This window comes from Terrapene carolina, unplaced genomic scaffold (genome assembly GCF_002925995.2).
Source record: "Terrapene carolina triunguis isolate 2854851 unplaced genomic scaffold, T_m_triunguis-2.0 Scaffold103, whole genome shotgun sequence".
Classification (NCBI taxonomy): Eukaryota; Metazoa; Chordata; order Testudines; family Emydidae; genus Terrapene; species Terrapene triunguis.
The window spans coordinates 5,303,668-5,324,622 of NW_020664454.1; the positions used below are offsets into that span (position 1 = coordinate 5,303,668).

General features: G+C 39.9%; 1 protein-coding gene across 1 annotated transcript in view; it reads right to left on the minus strand.

The window, feature by feature from the left end:
- LOC112112196 (RING finger protein 11) overlaps positions 1–20,589 on the minus strand; it is a 41,150-nt gene extending 20,561 nt beyond the window's left edge. Inside the window, exon 1 of the mRNA XM_024208007.3 lies at positions 20,143–20,589. Coding sequence (XP_024063775.1) covers positions 20,143–20,265 — 123 coding nt within the window. The 5' untranslated portion in view covers positions 20,266–20,589. The remainder of the gene's footprint in view (positions 1–20,142) is intronic.
- Between the last annotated feature and the right edge of the window lie 366 nt (positions 20,590–20,955).

The window sequence follows — 20,955 nt, forward strand, 5'->3', positions numbered from 1 at the left end:
ACTCTTGGTGAAGCCAAGGGGATGTTTGAGATCATGATAGTATAGTTATATTTAGGAAGTTTTAAAAAGGACCGTAGCAACTCAAGAATCAGTGTTACAACTAAGGTTATTTGATCTGAAAGCACCAAAATGCTCAATTTTAAATATTCTTATTAACTTTTTAATAAGATGATCCTGAATACCAAATACCCACACAGGAAGTTGCCAACTTGAAGATACTGTCAGATACAAAAGGCCAATTTTTCTATCAGCCTACCTGAAAAATGTTAACACCCAATTTCCACACACAAACTGGATTCACAAAAGTCAAAAGTCCAGGTCTGAAAATTGGGCCCAGGAAGTGCAGCTAAGGAATTACTTGTGTAAGCAGCAGCAGCTTTATGATCTGATATAGGGTCTGCTATCTTTAATTTTATTTTTAAGAAGGTTTTTGGGGGTCTATTTAACACTTTAATCTTATGTGGCAGTAAAGTGGACTTGTCAGAACAGATTCTTTAATCAAAAGTTTGAAGTATTATCACCGCCTTGCAATCGGACTGTGAGAAAGCCTGCACTACTGTGCAAAGTTTGCAGCGCCTCCTCAACCCACAGGCATTTCTCTTTGTCCCATCTCACCATAGGCAGCCCGAACACATTTGCTCTGCCAAACGCAGTTGTAGCTCCTCTTGCCAGCTGCAGCTGCATGTGGCCTGCTGGCTGTGCAGCAGCCTTGCTAGGGTCTACCCAGCCAATTGATCCTGTTCATAACCAAGTGATGAATGGAGCATAGATGAGGTGTTGAATGATGTAACTGCTAGTTCCTTGCTTTTTACAGTTTGTTTTGAAGGGCTATGGAGTCTACCAACCTTAACTGGAAATTGTTTTTTGTATGGGAATGTATATTGGAGCATGGAATATCCCAGCATCAACAGCACCACAGAAACACTGCCTGCTAGGGAAGGGCAGACATTGCAGTATGTTTTCTTTCTATAGCCAAACTGGAGTGCCAGATTGTGCAGATGCATTCTGCTCTCTCTCTCTCATATGCACACGCACACACACAATCACTTTTCACAGAATACACAAGAGACAGAATTTAAGAAAAAATGCTATTAAGCTTTTTATTTAGTGTCATTTGATAATAGCACTAATTACCTTGACACAAGGCATTTTTTGCAGATTAGTGACTAGCTGGAGTAAACAGCCAGAGGTATAGACTCAGGCCATCAGTTCATCCCAGCTGGTCTTTATTAATTCCTATGAGACGCTCCATGTCTTGATTATTACTGTTGAACATGCTGAGAATGAGTCATAGAGTGATAGACTTTAAGGTCAGAAAGGACCATTATGATCCTTTAGTCTGACCTCCTACACAACGCAGGCCACAGAATCTCACCCACCCATTCCCGCAACAAACCCCTAACCGATGTCTGAGCCATTGAAGTCTTCAAATCATGTTTTAAAGACTTCAAGGTGCAGAGAATCCTCCAGCAAGTGACCCATGCCCCACGCTGCAGAGGAAGGTGAAATCCCCCAGGGCCTCTGCCAATCTGCCCTGGAGGAAAATTCCTTCCCGACCCCAAATATGGCGATCAGCTAAACCTTGAGCATGTGGGCAAGACTCACCAGCCACACAATGTACACATGAGCAGTATTTGTAATTTCATTCACATAAGGCTTGTCCTCACAAACAAGTTTCAGAGGGGTAGCCGTGTTAGTCTGTATCAGCAAAAACAACGAGGAATCCTTGTGCCACCTTAGAAACTAACAATTTTATTTGGGCATAAACTTTCGTGGGCTAAAACCCACTTCATCAGATCCTCACAAACAGTGACTCTGCATTTAGCTTGCAAGGGCATAAATCCAAGAATGATTTCATTCAACTGTCAAACCACTTCTAACACAGGAGATAGGCTTGTACTAAGGTAAGGACAGGTACAACACACAGAGGTAGACTCCCTGGGGACAAGTCATACAGCACAAGTAGAATGCTTCCAGAAGGTATTTTCTTCCATTTGTTAAAAAGCTTTTATGTCTATAGAGACTGTCCAGGGTCTGCTACCAGAATGTATGTCTTCAGGCTACAGATTTCTATCAAGCATACATTCAAATGATGCACTATCAGGTCAAACTAGGTACATTCAACCTCACTGAACAAGACTATTTGACAAGTCATCCACCACGGAAGCTGTTTAAACATTTATGTCTCTCTAATCAAAATATTCTAAGTCTGTGGTATTTCTTTTAACACTCAACATTATAAACACAGGGCCTGATTCTGATCTAATTTATACTGGTTTACACCAATGTAACTCCACACACTTTCATTACTTCCAATTTATACTGTTTTAAATGAGAGCATAATCAGCCTCAATATTTTCACGTGAAAAAATGAGATCATGGAACTAACTTTGGGGTCAAGATAAGACTCACCCTGCATGCAACTCATTCTACATGCCAAAACAACCACAAGTAAACCCATTTAGCAGTACAAGATACAGCTACTTAACAACTGGAGTTGCTAAGTAAATTACACAAAGTGGATTGACAATTTATACCTATATAGACAATAAGAACTTTAGCATTGTCCAGCTTATCCTCGGTTCCCATTTTTCAGGGTTTCCACATCATTACATGGAATATGGTAAGCGTGTTATTTAAATGAAGCCCTAAAATAGTGATGGGGAAAGAAAACCTCCTTGCTTGGATATGAACTCTTTACAATGGAAATATTTATCTTCATTCAGTCATTCAGTAACTTCAGAGTGCCTCTAGTCTTCCCTAGATTTTTATGAAGCTCAGTTTACTGTGCAGCACCCAGTCAATGATTCTTTCACTAAGGGTTTCCAGCTGAAAATCCCTTTTCAACGTAGTCCTGTACAGCTGCTGCCCAATTTAATCTGAACCTAAGCCAGGGGAGGAACAACAAAAATAGAGAATTCACTACGGGCTCTCATTTGAACACAGATCCCCTTTTCTGGGTTGGATTTTATTCAAAGGGTTCTGGTTTTAACCCAAATTGACATCAACTTGGCAAGTCTGTAGCTACGCCTTTTTTCCCACGCAGTAAATGTAAAAAAACAACAAAATATATATACCAAATGGGGTAGCTACTTTGTTTCTTACTGCCCTGGCACTTCTGGTAAGCATTTCACAAGTTCCAAATTTGGTGCTTAGCATCAAAATCTATAAAAATATAAGTATTGTCATCTAAAATAGCTACACATTCCAAGCTTGGCAGGATAAATTACCATCACTTTAGCACAAAGCTTAACAAAATAAATACAATTTTAATAATTCATATTTGTGTCTCCTCACAAGGGTTATTTTTGATTTAGCAGAGAACAGAAATAAACTTTATTGGAGAAAACAAAAAACCACCCCACTTTCAATCTTAAGAAATAAAGATTCTAGTCTCTACAAAACAAAAAATAACAGATATTAAACATGGTCTAATATGCTCATTTGCCTTTATTCAGGAAGGATCTTAAGCACATGCATAATTATCAAAATATGCTTTTTAAATTCTTGGCCTACTTCTCGTGTCTGAGAAATAGTTACTCATATGCTTAAAGTTACACATGACTTTAGGTACCTTCCTAAAGAGGAGCTATTACCAGAAGTGATATTGAGAGCCATGGTGTCAGGGAAGTACCTAAAAGGAGCGTTCATCATTTTTAACTCAGACCTTGTCTACACAAAAAGGTTGCCCTGGTTTAACTAAAATCTGTTTTTAAAATCAATGTAGTTAAATCATTCCAAATCTCTCTGTGGGCACTTCCACAGGCATGAGTCCACATAGACCAGTTTAACTAAATTGATTTAAAAACAGATTTTAGTTAAACCAAAGCAACATGTTTGTTTATGTAACCAACATGCCTGTACTGCAGCATTAGTGGTGCAAATAAGAGAAGAAACCGTTTTGATTTTGGGGCTCTGTGCCTACAGACTTGTCAAATCCCAGCAAAAGTGACTCTTCTAGATGAACCAAAATAATCCAAAAATAGGTGTAGAAGGTACCAAGTGTGCTCATCAGCAGTTTGAATCTTATTTGAGTGATTTCCATTGTGGGCAAGCAGTATTGGAGAACACACTCACATTCATTCAGAGAGGAACCAATGGGAATTCAAGGGGAAGGGAGGAGTTTACAAATAAAAGGAGTTGGAGCCTGACTAGAAAACTCAGTGGTGGAACAGCGCAACATGACATGGTCTGCTGTAAGGATTGTGTTCCAAGGATTTTGCCTGTGTGTTCAGGCTCCCTCACCCATTGGGAGAAGATAATGACTGCAATTGCTGCAGGTTGTGGAAACAGCAGATTCAAAGAGAGTTTGACAGAGACTGTGAGACTATCACTTGTTTCCCAGATTTTTAGGAAATAGTATACCCTACAAAGGGTTTGGGTGTCATTCCACAGAGACTGAGAAAGGTAAGTCCTGCTTGAGATGAGCATTAGGAGAGGGTATGTATGTGTGCATGTATAATTATATTTTACATTTGAAGTTGTGATAGTAACCAGTACTAAAACTTGGAGAAACTCCTCCCTGAAAATGCTGTCTTCAAAAGAGTTAGTACTGACAATATTCACAATTATTTCAACAGCTATGGGTAAACTGTCATGGATTCATATTTATTATAGATAAATATTTTCCTTTTGAGATTTTCTGTTACTCTCCTTATATTAATGATTTTAACACTATCAAACAAATATATCAAAGCTCTGAAAAGACTAAGCTCTGGTCTGTACCACAGCAGAAAGGTAAGCTGAGGTACAGAAAGGGGGGAAATAATTATACCTGATAATACCACAGTGCCTTCTCCAAACCCCTTCCATTTAAACAAGGCCTTACTGTACTAAAAACTTTAGAACTTTATGGATTCCCAGGTTCTGACTACCACTGAGAAAAAGAAAGTCTTTACAAGTAGATCACGTAGCTGTGTAAGAATAGCTAGGACAAAACTTTATGATCCAGAATGTTTGTCTTATGAGTTCACGTGTATTATAAAGTTGCCTCTGCTTTAACCCCCAATTCCTAGTTTATTTCATCATTTGAAACTTCTGATTCATGCAGTTAACATATAATTTTACCAAAAAGCCCTCCTAAATTCTGTAAAACAAAAACACATGTAATAAATATAATTATGATTAATCTAAAGAAAATAAAGTGTTTCAGCACAAGTCTTAAACTATTTCTACAAAAATCTACCTTATCACTGTCCTAGAAATGCTGCAAAAATAGTCTAATTGGCTGGTGTAAGTTAATATAAGAAGTATGATATTTGCATTTGTATATATTTAATATATATATATGCCATCATCTTCGGATCCAGTCAAGCTACACTCCCCACAAGACCCAATGTGGGGAGGGGATATGTGCAAGAGTGCACCACCTCTGTGCTCTTCCTGTTCCCAAGGGAGTCTGTTCAGCCCCCAATCTAAAATTAACTTTAGGGTTGCCTAATTTATACAGACTTGTAACAACCCCTAGGGGGTAACCAATATGCTGGTGGGGACTGTTAGAACACAGTACAGCCAAAAGTGTCCCCAAAGTAGGGTGGGAGGGGGTGTGAGAGGATCATTATAAAGCTTGCTGTGCTGTCTCTATGCCAGCTAGGGATTCTATCACATTAAGAAAATCCTCAGCTTTACAAACCTCTCTACACTGCTCCAGCAGCACAAAGGGGCTGCATCTGACCTGTAGCATCCAATGAAGCAACTTACATTCTGCTAAAGTGTGAAGATATTTATATTACCATCTTACACTGAAATGCAACCACATCTGTGCTGGAATACAGTTGTCATTCTGCAGCTGCCATTTAATTTTTTTAAAAGGAGGAGAGACATGAAGAATAACTGCTCTAATTTAAAGTACAGGGGAATTTTAGTTGGGCAGCATATAATTACTGGACTCAAGTTGGAATTTGACCTGTACATCTTGTGAAAAGAACCAAAGGAATTTCAGTGACATTGAGTAATCATGACCTCAATTTTATGTCTCAATCAGAAGACAACACTTCTTGCTGTGCGGTGCCCCAGCCCCAACACCAGGCACTTTTTTAGTTTAATACCGACTAGAGAGAAAGCATCATGGCACCATAGCACAATTTCCTGCAGCATCTGGGTTTTATTTGTAGGTCTCCAATCCAAGTACTGATGAGGCCTGACCATACTTAGCTTATGAGATCTGAAGGGGCCACAGACACAGGGGTATTTGCTGCCAGCCAATATTCAGTCTCACTAATTATGAATTAACAAAGGATAAAGAAATAAAATATTAGTTAATAAGATGGGACTAAAAACTATATAAGAAATGTGGTGCTGCTGCACAGTAAACTAGTTATTGTTGTACATACAAAACACTTAAAATGGAAGCAAGATTTTCTTCTTGAAAGGAGTCCCTGGACTTTGTATTTAGAGGCAGGATTCAATCCTGCAACTCACATTAAACAACATAGACTTCAAGAGAGGAAACTGGTGGACTCTACTGAAAAATACTAAACTACAGCAAAGAACCACTAAGTATAACACAGTGCAGTTTAACTGAAAGTGAATGCTTTACAATTTAAAAAATATGATATAATAGCAGAAGTTCCAGCAAAAGCAAAACATTTCAGAGAACAAAAAGGTTTACATTCAACATTTCTGCCAAAAACACAGGCAGTCCCCACACACATGAACAAAGGTAATCAAACTCTTAATGGTATTGAGAAAGCCTGCCAAACATATTCAGACTTTGGAAACAATCCATAGAGTTATAACTGGCAGTCTTGTGTGAGCGAAAGAGGCACAGCAGCACCCCACAATGCAAATGAATGATGTTACTGTAATCCTCAATGGCCCATGGGATATCACATTCTGCTGCACAACATGAACAAGCTGTGAAAGCCTCTGCAGTCTCTTCCTAAATCTACAAACAGAAAAAAATACTTATGAACTGTTAGGTGATTTAGTAAAGATCCAGGCTGCTCTGGTGATACCTGATGTGGATAGTTTTACATCCTATCATGTTACTCTTTTACAGAAGGATCATGGGTAGGAGGGGGAAAAAAAGGGATGAAACTGAGGCCTTGTCTATACTGAACATTTGCTTTTGCCATCGACTTCAGTGGGGTCAGAATTTCACCCCTTATATGGTCAGACACAGCCACTGTTTGTACTGGTGGAGCTTACCCCGGTTTGAAACTAAGGTAAGCTGCACCAATACAAACTGCAGCTTACAGTGGGGTACCCTTGTCATAAATATAAAGGGAAGGGTAACCTGTATACTTTCTGTATACAGTACTATAAAATCCCTCCTGGCCAGAGGCACAAAATCCTTTTACCTGTAAAGGGTTAAGAAGCTCAGGTAACCTAGCTGGCACCTGACCAAAAGGACCAATAAGGGGACAAGATACTTTCAAAACTGGGGAGGGGGAAAAGGCTTTGTTTTGTCTGTTCTTTTGTCTGTCTGTTCTGTGTGCTTGCCGGAGACAGATCAAGAAGGCAAGCAATCCAACTCAATTAGAATTAGTAAGTAATAATAAGGAAATGCGTTAGCTTACTTTTATTTTGGCTTGTTATTTTCCTTGTCTAGAGGGAGGTTTATCCCTGGATTTGTAACTTTAAGGTTTTGCCTAGAGAGGAGATCCTCTATATTCTTGAGTCTTTTGTTATTCTGTAAAGTACTTACCATCCCAATTTTACAGAGGTGATTCTTTCACCTTTTCTTTAATTAAAATTCTTCTTTTAAGAACCTGATTGATTTTTCATTGTTTTAAGATCCCAGGGTTTGGGTCTGCGTTCACCTGTACCAATTGGTGAGGATATATTCTCAAGCCTCCCCAGGAAAGGGGGTGTAGGGGCTTGGAGGATTATTCTCAAGCCTGCCCAGGAAAAGGGGTGTAGGGGCTTGGGGGGATATTTGGGGAAGGTAGGGCTCCAAGTGGCCCTCCCTAAATGTTTGTTTAAATCACTTGGTGGTGGCAGCATTACCTAATCCAAGGTACAAGGAAGGATTTGTGCCTTGGAGTTTTTAACCTAACTGGTAGAAATAAGCTTAGGGGGTCTTTCATGCGGGTCCCCACATCTGTACCCTAGAGTTTAGAGTGGGGAGGGAACCCTGACAACCCTACTCACTGTTGGAGTTTGCACTAGCGCAGCTACAATGATTACTAGCCACTGAAGGCTTTAACTGGAGTAAGTCCCTAGTGTAGATAAGGCAGGGACCATTTAGGGTGACTAGTCTGGGACAATTTCTTAGAAGATGTGGACAATCTCCCTAAGAAAGCTGTAGAAACCCCCATCTCCTGAATAATTCAAAAGTGAACTAGACAAGCTCCTCAAGAATATATCAGAAAGAATGATTCCTGCATTGGCAGGGGGATGAATAGTCTTTCCCCTTCCTTCCTCCAACTCTAGTTTCCAAAATTCTTTGATTTACTATGAAGAGAAACATCAGTCCAACTTAGCAACACTCACAACCTTCTTGGTACCATCTTCTACCACCACTTCTAAGTGAGATGCTCTCTCCTGTCTTTGGCTTTCAGTAAAAATATTGTAGGACCATTTACAGAGCTTTTAGAGGAATTAACAGCGAGACGTGATTTTTTACATAAGTTTTCTGTGACCTGCCTCAAGAGGAGGGGAGAGAGAAGATCTTAGCGGTACCAGGTACAGTTGACTCACTGTTACAGTCAATAGCCAAGATTCCTATAAGTATGAATGCATTGGGTCCATATCACTTTCACTGAAAAGTAATGTTTTCATTAAAGCCATAGTGCCCTATATATAAAAAGAAGATACAGAGCTGGAAAGACAACAGAAGTGGAACTTTTATGACATTAAGATTTCAAGAACTGCAACTGTATTTTCATTGTGGCCAGACAACCCCAAACAAACACACAAACATATAACAGGCAAGGAGGAAAAAGTAAAAACCAAGCAAATAACTAGATTTCTTTCTAATGCACAGCTTATCAACTCACACTAGACTAGATGAACAAGTTTAGCACAATAAAGAGGGACTTAATGAGAGATTGTGTGAAGGGTAAACTGTACTTTCCCATGAAGCTCTAAATCTAGGCCATTTGTAACATGTAGTCTTGCTTGTTCTGGGAGCTGAAATGAGATAGCCACCTACTGAATAAAACTAAAGAATTTGGACCACAAGGAGGAAACTGAACATGACTCAGGAGGATGAAATGTTATTTGCCTTGAATTGGAGAATATTTTCTCCCTTCCGTGAGTTAGATCTTTTTTGAGCTGAAATAGCTGAAATTTAAGTATCCCACTCCTTATTGGGATGTTGACTGCAGAGAAATGAGAGAAAGTCATATTATATAAACCAACACAGCTCACTATGATTTCTTTACAAAGTGACCCCTTCTTTACTTATGTAATTTTCAACAGGCTAATTGTTACGTGATAACAGATATATCTCTGTTTCTTTTGTTTTTGCAAAGCCTTCAAAATGTAAGACAATTTGCTTGAATTAATCTCATAATGAAAGGATCCCTTTTTGGATCTAATTTTCAATTTTTATTATAGATTGAATTAAAGATGCTTTGTGCTTCAACCACATAATGTAGATAAGCATTAGCATTCTCATTTTACATATGGAAAAACTGAGGCGCAGAGAAGTTAAGTGGTTTGCCAGAGGACACAAATTATACAGAGCCATAGGATGGTATTTCCCCAACTAACTGGAAGAAGGGGATGCGCAGCTACTTACCCTCTTCAATCTAATTCAGACATGACACACAAAAGATGACCACAAACAAGGGTATGGGAAGGCATGGGCATCAGGTCTGTATAATTTTGGGGGGGGAATTGAGGAAAGGGGTGGAATGCGGTGGGGAGGGGGCGGAGCCCGGGTGGGCCGGGGCCGGGTTGCTCGCTGCTGCCGGCGCCAGGCCCCCCTGCTAATCTCCTAGGCCGCCCTGGACCCAGAGCCATCCAGTCCATTGGATGGATCGGGGCAACCGCCCCAGGCCTTGCGCTTTGGGAGGCCCCGCGCTTCAGGGGGATGCAAGGTATATTTTAGAAAGTCCATTTAATTCTGCATAAACACAAATTTGTAACTTGGATACAGGTATGATAGGTTGGGTTGTGGGGGTTTTTGGTTTTCTTCTGGTATTTGAACAAGGGGATACAGCAATCTAATAATAAAGCAAGTAATTAAAGGAAATCACTAAATACCAAGTGTTTCTATTGGCTTGTGGGTTCATTAGTTAACAAAACCATCCTTTTTCTATTTGCAGCCCCATTCACTATAAACAGTTTCTAATTCCTGTACCCAGCCTCATTCATCATACAACTCTTACTCACTTGCTAAGCATTGTCCTTCCTATGCATTGAATGAGTCAGGGGTCTTGTGGAAAAAATATTGTGATAACTGAAAACCGTATCAGAATGCATGCATACATACACACAAGGTTGCACAGGTAACCTTAACTTTGGTATTTCCTAACTTCTGAATGCTTGACTTCACAACAGCGTTCTTCTAATGTTTTGCCTATGTAATATTTATGCTTGTCAAAATAAGCTTGTTTTGGGCATATTACCATGTTTTTGAAGACCGACTTTTTTCCACTCTGAAATCATAAAATGGTTGAGCAAAGTAAGTTATAAACACAGAGCTACTGCAAACAATAAACAGCTGGGAAGGAAATCCTGGCCCCACTAGATTCAATGGCAAAACTCCCATTGATTTAAATGGAGCCAGGATTTCTCCACTGGTCTTAAAACGTAACAAACACTGAAGGTCAGATTATATTAGCAGCTTGCTTCCTACCTGGTAGTTTTAAGTGGACTGATCTCATATAAATTAGCCACTGAAATGTCAGAATCTTACTTAACCAATTCTTCCCCTAGCTTTCTCCTGTAAGGTGCTTTGGCAAGAACTGTATGTTTATTGTCTCTGTAATCTTTTCTATGATTTTTGCACAGATGCAAAAGGAAAGGCTAGCTTTAGAAAAAAAATTTGGATCGGTATGAAATACTTTGCAAAAAGGAGGAATTTGTTCTCTTCTCCCACTGCTTTATAAAAAGTTTTAAAAACAACTTCCCTCTATAAAACTTGGTGGAAGCTAGAAGTTTCTTATTTTTCCTGTTGACGTTTCAATGCTTCAAACAGTAATGTCTTCTCTGGACACAGTGTTCCATGCAATCACACAGAAGGATCATTTAAGCATATCTAAAAATGCATTTAGGATGCATCAAATATAAAAAAAGATGACCACAAAAATAGTAAAGAGTTTTGGTCTCTAGAAACTGATCATACTTCAAATTGGAGTATACACCAAAACTTCCCTTAAAAAGTAGTTAAACTGTCTCCTGGGACATAGCTGAAGACTTTGTTCTTCCTCAATACTGATTCTGTTTTCACATAAGATTCCCACCGACCTCTACATGATCCCATTATTGGGACCTTAGCATGAATTATTGTCTTATTGGTTAGAGGGACCATTGTTCCATTCTTATTTTGCACTGGCAGATGTACATACAAAGACTTATCTTTCTGAATCTGCAAAACTTTGAAGTTATTCTATTGAATCTTCTCGTCTTAAAGTGTTTGCATTCAGAGGATTTATCTCCTCTAATGCTTATTTATTTAGATTTCCAGTTTAAATTGAACCCCCAATGTTTTGCCTACCCTTAAGCTTTGATTTTAAAATATTTGAGAGAAAAAAGATCTCTCTCATCATTTTACTGCTTATGATTCAGAATGGAGGAGAAATAGTCCCTCCTTCCACAGAAGAGGGATGGGGGGGGAAGGGGCGGGAAGCTGAGGAAACACAACCATTGCATTCTTAGATTTTATTTATTTTTCTCACCAATAAGAGAGGTACGCACAGTAGTTCTGTGGTAAGATTATTCCCTTTTCACTCAAACTTTTAGAAAAACTAGAGTTAGTATGGCGAGTCCTGGTCAGATTAATGCATAGTTGCCTCAGCTGCAACAGAGCATTTGATAAACTACACAGAATAGCAAGTTACCTCACATAATCTGCTTCCTTATGCAAGGTAAATTCTTCCTATCTAAACTTCTTGGAGCACAGTTTCATAGAATATCAGAGTTGGAAGGGACCTCAAGAGGTCATCTAGTCCAACCCCCTGCTCAAAGCAGGACCAATCCCCAACTAAATCCCCAAATGGCCCCCTCAAGGATTGAACTCACAACTATGGGTTTAGCAGGCCACAGTGCCAACCCCAAAGAAGGTTCTAAGAAGCACTAGCTACATTTTCACTTACCACAACTAAAATCTTCTCAGGTAAAGGTCAGAAAGACATCTACAACCAGTCTGACTATCAAAAGTGTCCATTAACCATCACCTCTGACTTTTATCAAAACGGGAAAGGGAGAAAGAGAAAATGATTGAGACAGAGATAGATGGGTTTTACTTCATGTGTAGAGTCTCCATCCAGCTCAGACATTTTTAAAGTATTATGTTCAAAAGGGGCAAAAGCTCTCCTTCACACAAGACTGTAAGCATATTCTATTTATTTCAGAATAGCTGTTACAGAACATTCTGGCAGGAATGTCTGTGAATCAGTATTTACTGCTAGCAGGCCCATCACCAACAACTCTAGAAACTCTCTCTAGTTTTCACAACAGAAAGGACACAACACACACAGAACTCAAATATCAATGGACATACCGTACTTTGGTGGTGGTTCCTCCTAACTCAGGTCTTAATTTAATACTTGTACCAAATGAAATTGGGGTTAAAAAAAAAAAAACCACTAATTTTTTTAATCTGGAAGAGAGTCAATAACAAGATTCAGCCAATAACAAAGTATATTCATTAAAAGTATGTTATAAAGAATACTTCCACCACTATTTGATGCCAGAAGATTACCTACCTTATGATCCTATCTGGTGTCCTTTATCTTCTGGATACCTAATATGGCTCTCCCCCATCCCCATCTAGAAAAAGTTAACAAGACAGCAAATAGCCACTCTTTCAAGCTAAAAATCTAACTAGTCTGCACCAGAGCTATGTCTACACTACCACCTCTATCGGTAAAACTTATGTTGCTCCCAGGCGTGAATATTCCACACCACTGACTGACATAAGTTACACCAACAAAAGTGCTGGTGTGCACAGCACTCTGTCGGCGGGAGAGCTTCTCTCACATACAGAGCTTCTGCTGCTCACAGGGGTGGGTTTTTTATGCTGACGGAAGAGCTCTCTCCCGTCGGCATAGAGTGTGTTCACCACACGCGCTACAGCTGCACTGCTGCAGCGCTGTAAATGTAGACAAGACAGACACACTTGCACGGTTTTTTGTTTAGCATTAGCCAGAAAGAAAACTGTACTTAAAAAACCCCCAAACCCATTCTATTTAGCATTGATCAACTGCAACACAACCCTCCAAAAAACCACTTTGGGAGTCCACGAGATACGACCTGCAAGATAGAAGAAATGTCAAGGTAAATTGTTTACTAGCCAAATAATCTGGTGTGGATATATTTTTTAAAGAAGCTATTCTCCCAGCAACTCCAAATACAGATATTAAAAAAGATAGTCCAGTGTGCTTCGTGCTCGGGACAGGTATGTGTACCTGATGGTATGGGCCCCTTTTGAGGGCCTGGAATGCCAATTGCACTACCTCCTTCTCTCCACTGTTGAATGTCAGAGCTAACTTTGATTCCATTAGGAGTCTAGTTACAGGCTGCTGAGCTGAATTCACTTTGGGCCAATGGTGCACCAGCACTGGGGCTCCCCTACTACGAGCTGAAATCACAAAATGCCAAGTTTTGCACACCTGAACAATTTATCATACTGACACCATTATAACAAAAAACATACAAGAATCATTCTACGGACTTGCAAATATAACTGTCTAAATTGCTTCTGAAAATATTGCACTCTTTCTGTCATGAGCACAATTTTTCAGAACTGGCTTTATAATTTGGTCCTGGGCATAACAGACAGTCATTGTTACAGAATGTTGTCACAGGATATGTTCAATCTGTAAAACAAGCTATACAAGATAGCTCACGTCATCACATTCTGTTGTTCACTTCCTTGCAAGAACAACATTAGTTTGTTCTACCATTTCCCACTCTCCACAAGTTCTAAGCTTCCTTATCCACTCCGTTCCTTTCTCCTCCCATTAGAACTGAGCTCCATTTGTCTTAATTACCTAGACACACACCAAGACAGAGCCTTTATATCATCCACATTTTGACAGAGGAGACTGAGCCTCATTATACCTCAGACTACAAATATGAGGCTTGCTTAACCAAGGGTTAAAATTTGGCATAGGAGTCTTACATCTTCAGAAGCTCCCTTAACACAATCTCTTCTCCAGTGCAGAACTACTCCAATGGCATCCACAAGAGCTGAGTGAAATTAACCAGAATTTTGAACAGTTCAGTACCACAGAGGCAACTGTGCTTGGTGTTCCTTCTGTATGGGTTTTTGGGGAGGGCGAGGAGGGAGAAGGGATGAGAGATTGGAATACTAAGATAAGAGAATGAAGAACAGGCCTGCATATTTAATTTTTTATATAAACATAAAAACTATTAGCTGGTTTGGTTTACCAATAAGATAACGGTGGGTACTTCTTCCTATTAGTTGCTCTTCTGCTCAACTATCCTCTTATGCCCCTGCAGCATGTGTAAGTTACATTAGGTTTACACACCTACTCATTGCCAAATTGGAACAAGTTATACTACTTTATCATTTACACTTGTTTTATTAATATCTTGGGCCTCCATGTAACTCACACCATCATTCTGAGGCTTCAAAGAATTTGGCTCAGATACCTCTGTGGGAGTTGCACTCATACCAGAGATTAATTTGGCTTGCCCTATTTAATAGTGTTAATTACTGCTCCTTTTGGAGACAGTGGAAGAACACCAATACAAAGTAATAGTTGGGTGAGTCACAACATATAAGTTGCACTGCTGAGACACAACAAAAGCTTGTCTGTTTTGTTAAACAAAGTAAAGCCAATAAATGCATCCAAGGCTGAAAGTTTCAAACAGGAAAGTAGTGGACTATTCCAATAAACAGTCTTTTGATTATTCAGATTAATTTTCCAGGACACTTGCAAACTGCTTAAAATCAAGGGGCCAGAGCCTCAGCCCTGGCACCCTGGTGCTGCTCCTATGGCTATCCTAATAGGGCAGCTGGGGATTTGACTTGCACAGACCCAACCTGCCATCCCCAGCATTGAGGATGGGAGGATGCATGTTAGAGAAGGAGGGGGCATGGAGAGCACATTGAACGCAGGTGATCCCCAGCTGGTGCAACAGACCTTAAGGGGCTGTTGCAGCAATCAGAATTTAGAGAAGAATGGCGTCTGTCCTAAATTTTGCTGGGAAACAGTTCAACCCTCCAGCTGCTCCAAGATTATAGGAGCATAAAATTAGCTTTAAACCACATTTGTGCCCTCTCCCTACCTTTATCTTGTGCTGAAGATCTAATCTAAGGGACATCAGGTTAAAAAAAAAATTTAAAAAAAAGCCAAAACAATAAACTAAACTCTGGATCCCATAATGTATGATTCTGTAGGCCAGTATATAGTATTACAGGAATCTGTGGATAGATCTGGAACTACATTATTCAACGTGAAAGCGTTTTGTAAATAATTCTTCCATACCAACATTTCAAATATGCTTTCTAGAGATCAATATGAATACCAAGAACTTGTATGAGTTTTTCATGCATTTCAGTTACTGTATTAAGTATAATATATACTGAGACAAACGTTCTGTGCTTTAATATTGAACTTTATGAAAATCCTTTTTTAGAAGTTAGATATACCTCTTTTCCCTACAAGTGTATTTTTTCCCATATCTTTTGTCCTCAAGTTTCTCATTCAGACTGTGATGCTACTGTATGGGTCTCCAAAAATTAATAAAATGATAAATTGTTGTGTGCAATTATTCAGGAACAGGATGGTGATGGAGTGATGATGTGTGTGGCGGGGAGGGGGAGGTTTGTTATTGTTGAGGGGGTTTTTTGTTTTTTGAAGCCTTTTATGTTTTATGAGCTGTTTTATGTATATAAGCTGTTTTATGAGCCTTCTGTTTCACAAAATAATCTTTGGATTAGAACTGCTAAGAGTGACAAGTGGGAAAAGCAGTGAACTTGTCTGAAATATAGCAGAAGTGTTGTACTAACAAATGATGAGATGACCTATGCAGAAAAGGAAAGGAGATTTTTTTTTAAAAACCTCAATTCTGAGAACTTAAAAAAAAAAAACTACTTTTTTTTCTTAAATACAGACAGCTCTTTTTTACTTCAAATGGAGTTACATGTGTTCAGTGCCTTAGAAAAATCAGGACCTAAATTGGTCACCCTAAAATGGAGGCATCCAAAATTAGTGGATACTTCAAAATGCTGGCTTTTGGTATGTGACAAAAATATATAGCCTATGAAAAGAGTTATCAGTAACTGTTTCCTTTTTACCCTTTTTTCAGTCTTGTCTTTGTGCCTTCTTCCATGCTGCCCCTAAAACCTGAACTGCTCTCCATCTTGGGCTACCCTTCCTGGTCATTCAAGTCCCTCCTAAAAATAACCATAATTCTTCTGTGAAACCTTTCAGCTGCAACTCAAATGCACATCACATTATATATAGAGATACGTGCATGAACACCAAGTGAAGCTTCTGATCCCTGTTATCCTGTGTGTCTGTATTTCGGTCTTGACTTATAATTCCTAGAGCTAAAAACTGCATCTTCTAAATCCTACACATCACTGCATTCAGTAATAATCTGTCATCCCCAGTTAAAGGAATATTGGGAGGGTATTCTGCATGAACAGTTTAAAAAAAAAAAAAGTTATGGAAGACTTGCCCCAACTAGAGTCTTATATGTCTGCCTATCACCATAGTATCTGAAAACACTAAATATTTTAAATGCCAAACAATTAAAGGTGGTGGTGTAGCTGAGTTGGTCCCAGGATATCAGACACAAGGTGGGTGAGATAATATATTTTATTGGACCAACTTCTGTTAGTGAAGAAGACAAGCTTTCAAGCTACACAGAGCTCAAGAAAGCTTGTCTCCTTCACCAACAGAAGTTGGTCCAATGAAGGATATTACATCACCCCCTTCTCTCTCTAAACGGTTAAGGGGTCAATTATGAGACACATAAGCCAGTGTCTACCTACAGAAATACAGGTAATGAGGAGGGAAACAAGTTGATTGAACTCTGGCAGAAGAGAAATCTAGGTTTTGTTCTTGGGGGATTTTTTGAGTGTTTTTTTTTTTGTAAAGTGAGCCCAAGAAGAGAAGGACTGTCTTCTAAATAGTAGCTGTTTTTAGGCATATGTCTGCCTATTTTTAGGCTTAAAGTCCAGTAACAATGTTTATCGTAATAAACACCTAGCACTGTCCAGAGTAGATGTCATTAGTTTCCAAAAACAGGAGTTTTCAAAATGGTTAGGCACTCCCCTAATCAATCTTACACATTTCCACACACAATTTGAAACTGTTTAAATAATTTTATAGTTTGATAATTACTATTTTCACAATAAGGATGAAACTAACAATATGGAATTCTTTATGTACTACTGTATCAAGCAGCTACTTTGGTTTAACTATCTAGCACAGAAGTCAATTATGGTTTCCTCAATTTTAATTTATTCATATGTGACGTATTGTATCTAGTGTTAAATTTATATCTTAAGTCATTGAGGCTGAATTACAGTTGTGAGACTTGTAACTTTGAAATTTTAAACACACAAATCAAGAAACTGAACCATGATATTACATTAAAGTAGCTTTTCTGGCACTGATTTACTTAGGAAATATAAAGTATTTTATAAAATATCACGGATGTCATTGCAACCAAGAAGTTCAAAATAGCAGAGCTTCAGATATACTCTGTGCATACATCTGGAGCTCCATAACTTTATTAAAGTAAGTGAACTTTGAAATAAATCTGCTGCGGTACCTCAATAGTAGCAGAGCTTTAGAATAATTGACAAAAAGAACAGACAGTAAACTAAATCAGCCTACCCACTTCCACTTCCCAAATGCACATTCATTTAACAAAAAAACAAAACAAGAAAAAACCTCCCAGAAAACTGAGAAAGGGTCTCAGTTTTTACACACATGCTTATCTGCTACTGAAATCAACAGGCCTGCAGAACTTGCACAAGAGGCTCTTGCCCATTATGAAGAAGTCTTTATGATAATGCTGTCAGTCTGTTTAAAAAAAACACACAAAACAATGCCTCTGGCATTTGCAATGTATAGCATGGACTGCCAAACTTTGTTATATTATGTCTTGGTTTAAAAAAATATTATTGCATTCTTAGTTAGAAAAGATAATGTAGGCTTATAACTTGATCTGACAGTGATGAGTTTCAGTTCACTGGAGTTAAGTAGCTCTAATTGAGACTTTAGGAAAAGTTCCTCATATGAGGAAGTTCATTCTAAAATGGTTAGACACTTTTCTGCACATCCAAAATGTAACCAACTATACTCAATATTCTGTAATACCACTGCTGTTTCACTGCATCATCACTGACAGCTACACAGGCCTTCTCTTGAACAGTTCAAAAAAAATTCCTCATAGATATCATTTTTTAACATATAGAGCATTTGCAGATGACAGATCTACCCAGTTAAATGCTTCCTGCAATTTTGTTAATTATATGCCAATTCTGAATGACTCCTAACTAACTAAAGAGCTATCAAGTCTCCCTTCAAGGTTACTGTCTCAATCACTTGGGTAGACTTCTTAGGAAGATATCCTATTATTTCAGGTTTGAACTTTCAAAAGATTTTTTTTCTTTGATCATCCCCAAGAAAAGCGAAGATAATAGTTATAACTTTTTCCTTCGATTATTTTTTCACTTTTACTATTGTCTGACATAACCAACTCCTTTAGGATAGCTTGCTATATAGGGAAGTGGTAATCACACAGAATGGGCAAGTGCAACCACAAGTTCAGTGTGTGCCTGTCTCTGTCTATCTCTCTGGTCACCACTTGAATGGAGGTCAAGGTTACAGACTTACTATTCATGACCATGTTGTTTTGATATCAACATTAGTTTTCATGCAGAAGAAAAATGCTATGTATTTTCTATCTTTTTAATCTTTCATGCAAATTCATGAATATTTGTAAGGATGTGAGAAGCAATGGAAAAAAAACACACTTCCTATGTCTGATATTCCTTGAGGGAAATAAGATCTATTGCCTTAAAAAAAAAAAAAAAGTTATCCATTAAGGATCAATTACTGGTAAAAATCAAGAAAGCACAGGGTAGAGTAAATAAACCCGGACAAAGACTGTTTTTTGTTTGTGTGGTCTCTGGTTTAAGAGGGCAATGAGAAAAGAGCAACGCCAGACAGTGATGTCACCGCATGAAGATAACAAAGGAAGCTGCCCAGGCTGAGAAACTAGGGGCTCCTCTCATTTAGCCAAAAATTAGAAGACTAACACCTAAAATAATTAATCCAGATCTGTCTAAAAATTAAAGACAGGGTTACAAAACAAATTTCTTTTCTAGTTTGGGGTTGGTGTGTGTATTGCTTTGTTCTTGTATGCATAGTTTCTACCGCACACTTATACTTACGCTTTATAAATCAATTAAAATCTTCGTCAACAACACATTGAGCAACGGTCTATCTTAAGAGAAAACCTCTGATCTCCTTTCCAAATTGTTGGAAGGCAAAAATAGATGAGACTGAAAGAAACAAAGAAGTCTCACCCAAGGGTGTACATAAAATGAGTTAGCCAGTTGCCAAACTTAAGACCTGGCACACATTAGTTTCACCAACCAAAGCCTTTACAGAAAAAGCACTTTCCCTGTTTGTTTTGTAATCACGGTAGCGCGGGGGAGAGGAAGGAAGAGCCCCCCCAAAACCTGTTACTTAAAAGTGAAAGGCTCACTGGAGCTGTTTACAAAAAAACAAAAGCCCACATGGAAAGCTACATCCACCCAAATCCCATGAATTAACATAGGAAAGAGCGGTTAGTGTCTTTCTCTCTCCTTCCTATTGTTTTTCTTCTCTCCCCTCCCTCCTCTTTCGCCTTCTCTCTCCCCATCTCTATTTCCTCTCTCCTCCTCTGCCTTGCTCCAGTTCTCCTTCCCTTTCCTGTGTCCCACCTCCCCCTTTCTCTGTGTACGGCTGTGTTTACCCCTCTCTGGGCACGTCTGGCTCCTTTACCTCCCTCTCCCCTTCTGGGTCTGCCTCACTCCCCTCTCGCCAGTACCTGATATGGCGGCGGCGGCTCCTGATCCGGTTCGGTCCCATCCCCGTAGCTGGCTCTGTCCGACTGAGACTCGTGCAGCAGGGAGATGTCATCCGAGGTGGGGGACTTCAGGCAGTTCCCCATCGTTCCCGGCGGGGAGAGGGCTTCTCCTCCTCAGGGTCCGCTCCCGCCTTGGTCTCCTCGCAGCGCCAGGCCGCCCGCAGCAACAGCAGCCCGGCTGGGGAGGCTCATGCCAGTCTCTCCCCGTAAGAGGCTTAGCGCCAACCCGGCTGCACCAGGGACCCGCTGTCTCTCCCTCGCCCCGCACACTCAGGCTCCTGGTGCTGCCTCCTCCCCCTCCCGGGGCCGGGAGGCCCGTGAGGAGCAGCGGGCGGGAGGAGGAGGCCTCACTTCCCCACCCCCATAAGGGCCGCTGACAAGGGGGGCAGGGCTGTGTTTGGACAGCTGGGTTCAGGTGCAGCCCGCGCCCGTCCCCCAGCCGCAGCCAGGCGCTGTTCTGCTTCCTGGTCACCAGCGTTGTGCGCACTGGGCTTTGTCACACGGGCCTGGTAACTCCTCCTCTCACTCCGCCCCGCTGCTGACAGGTTTCCCAGGGCCAGGCCTGGCTGCTCTCTCGCGGGCTCCTGCTGGCCATGGTCGCCCCCTGAGGAGCGAATGGAAGAGGATGCTTTCTGTGATGCGTTGCGGTCACATTTGCAGAGCAGATTCAACTTGCTCCCCAAAATGGGGGGTGCGATTTTGCCCCACTGTTTTGGGTTTTTTTTTGTTTGGTTGGGGTTTTTTTGGCATGATTTTAATGTAGTGTGTGCCTGT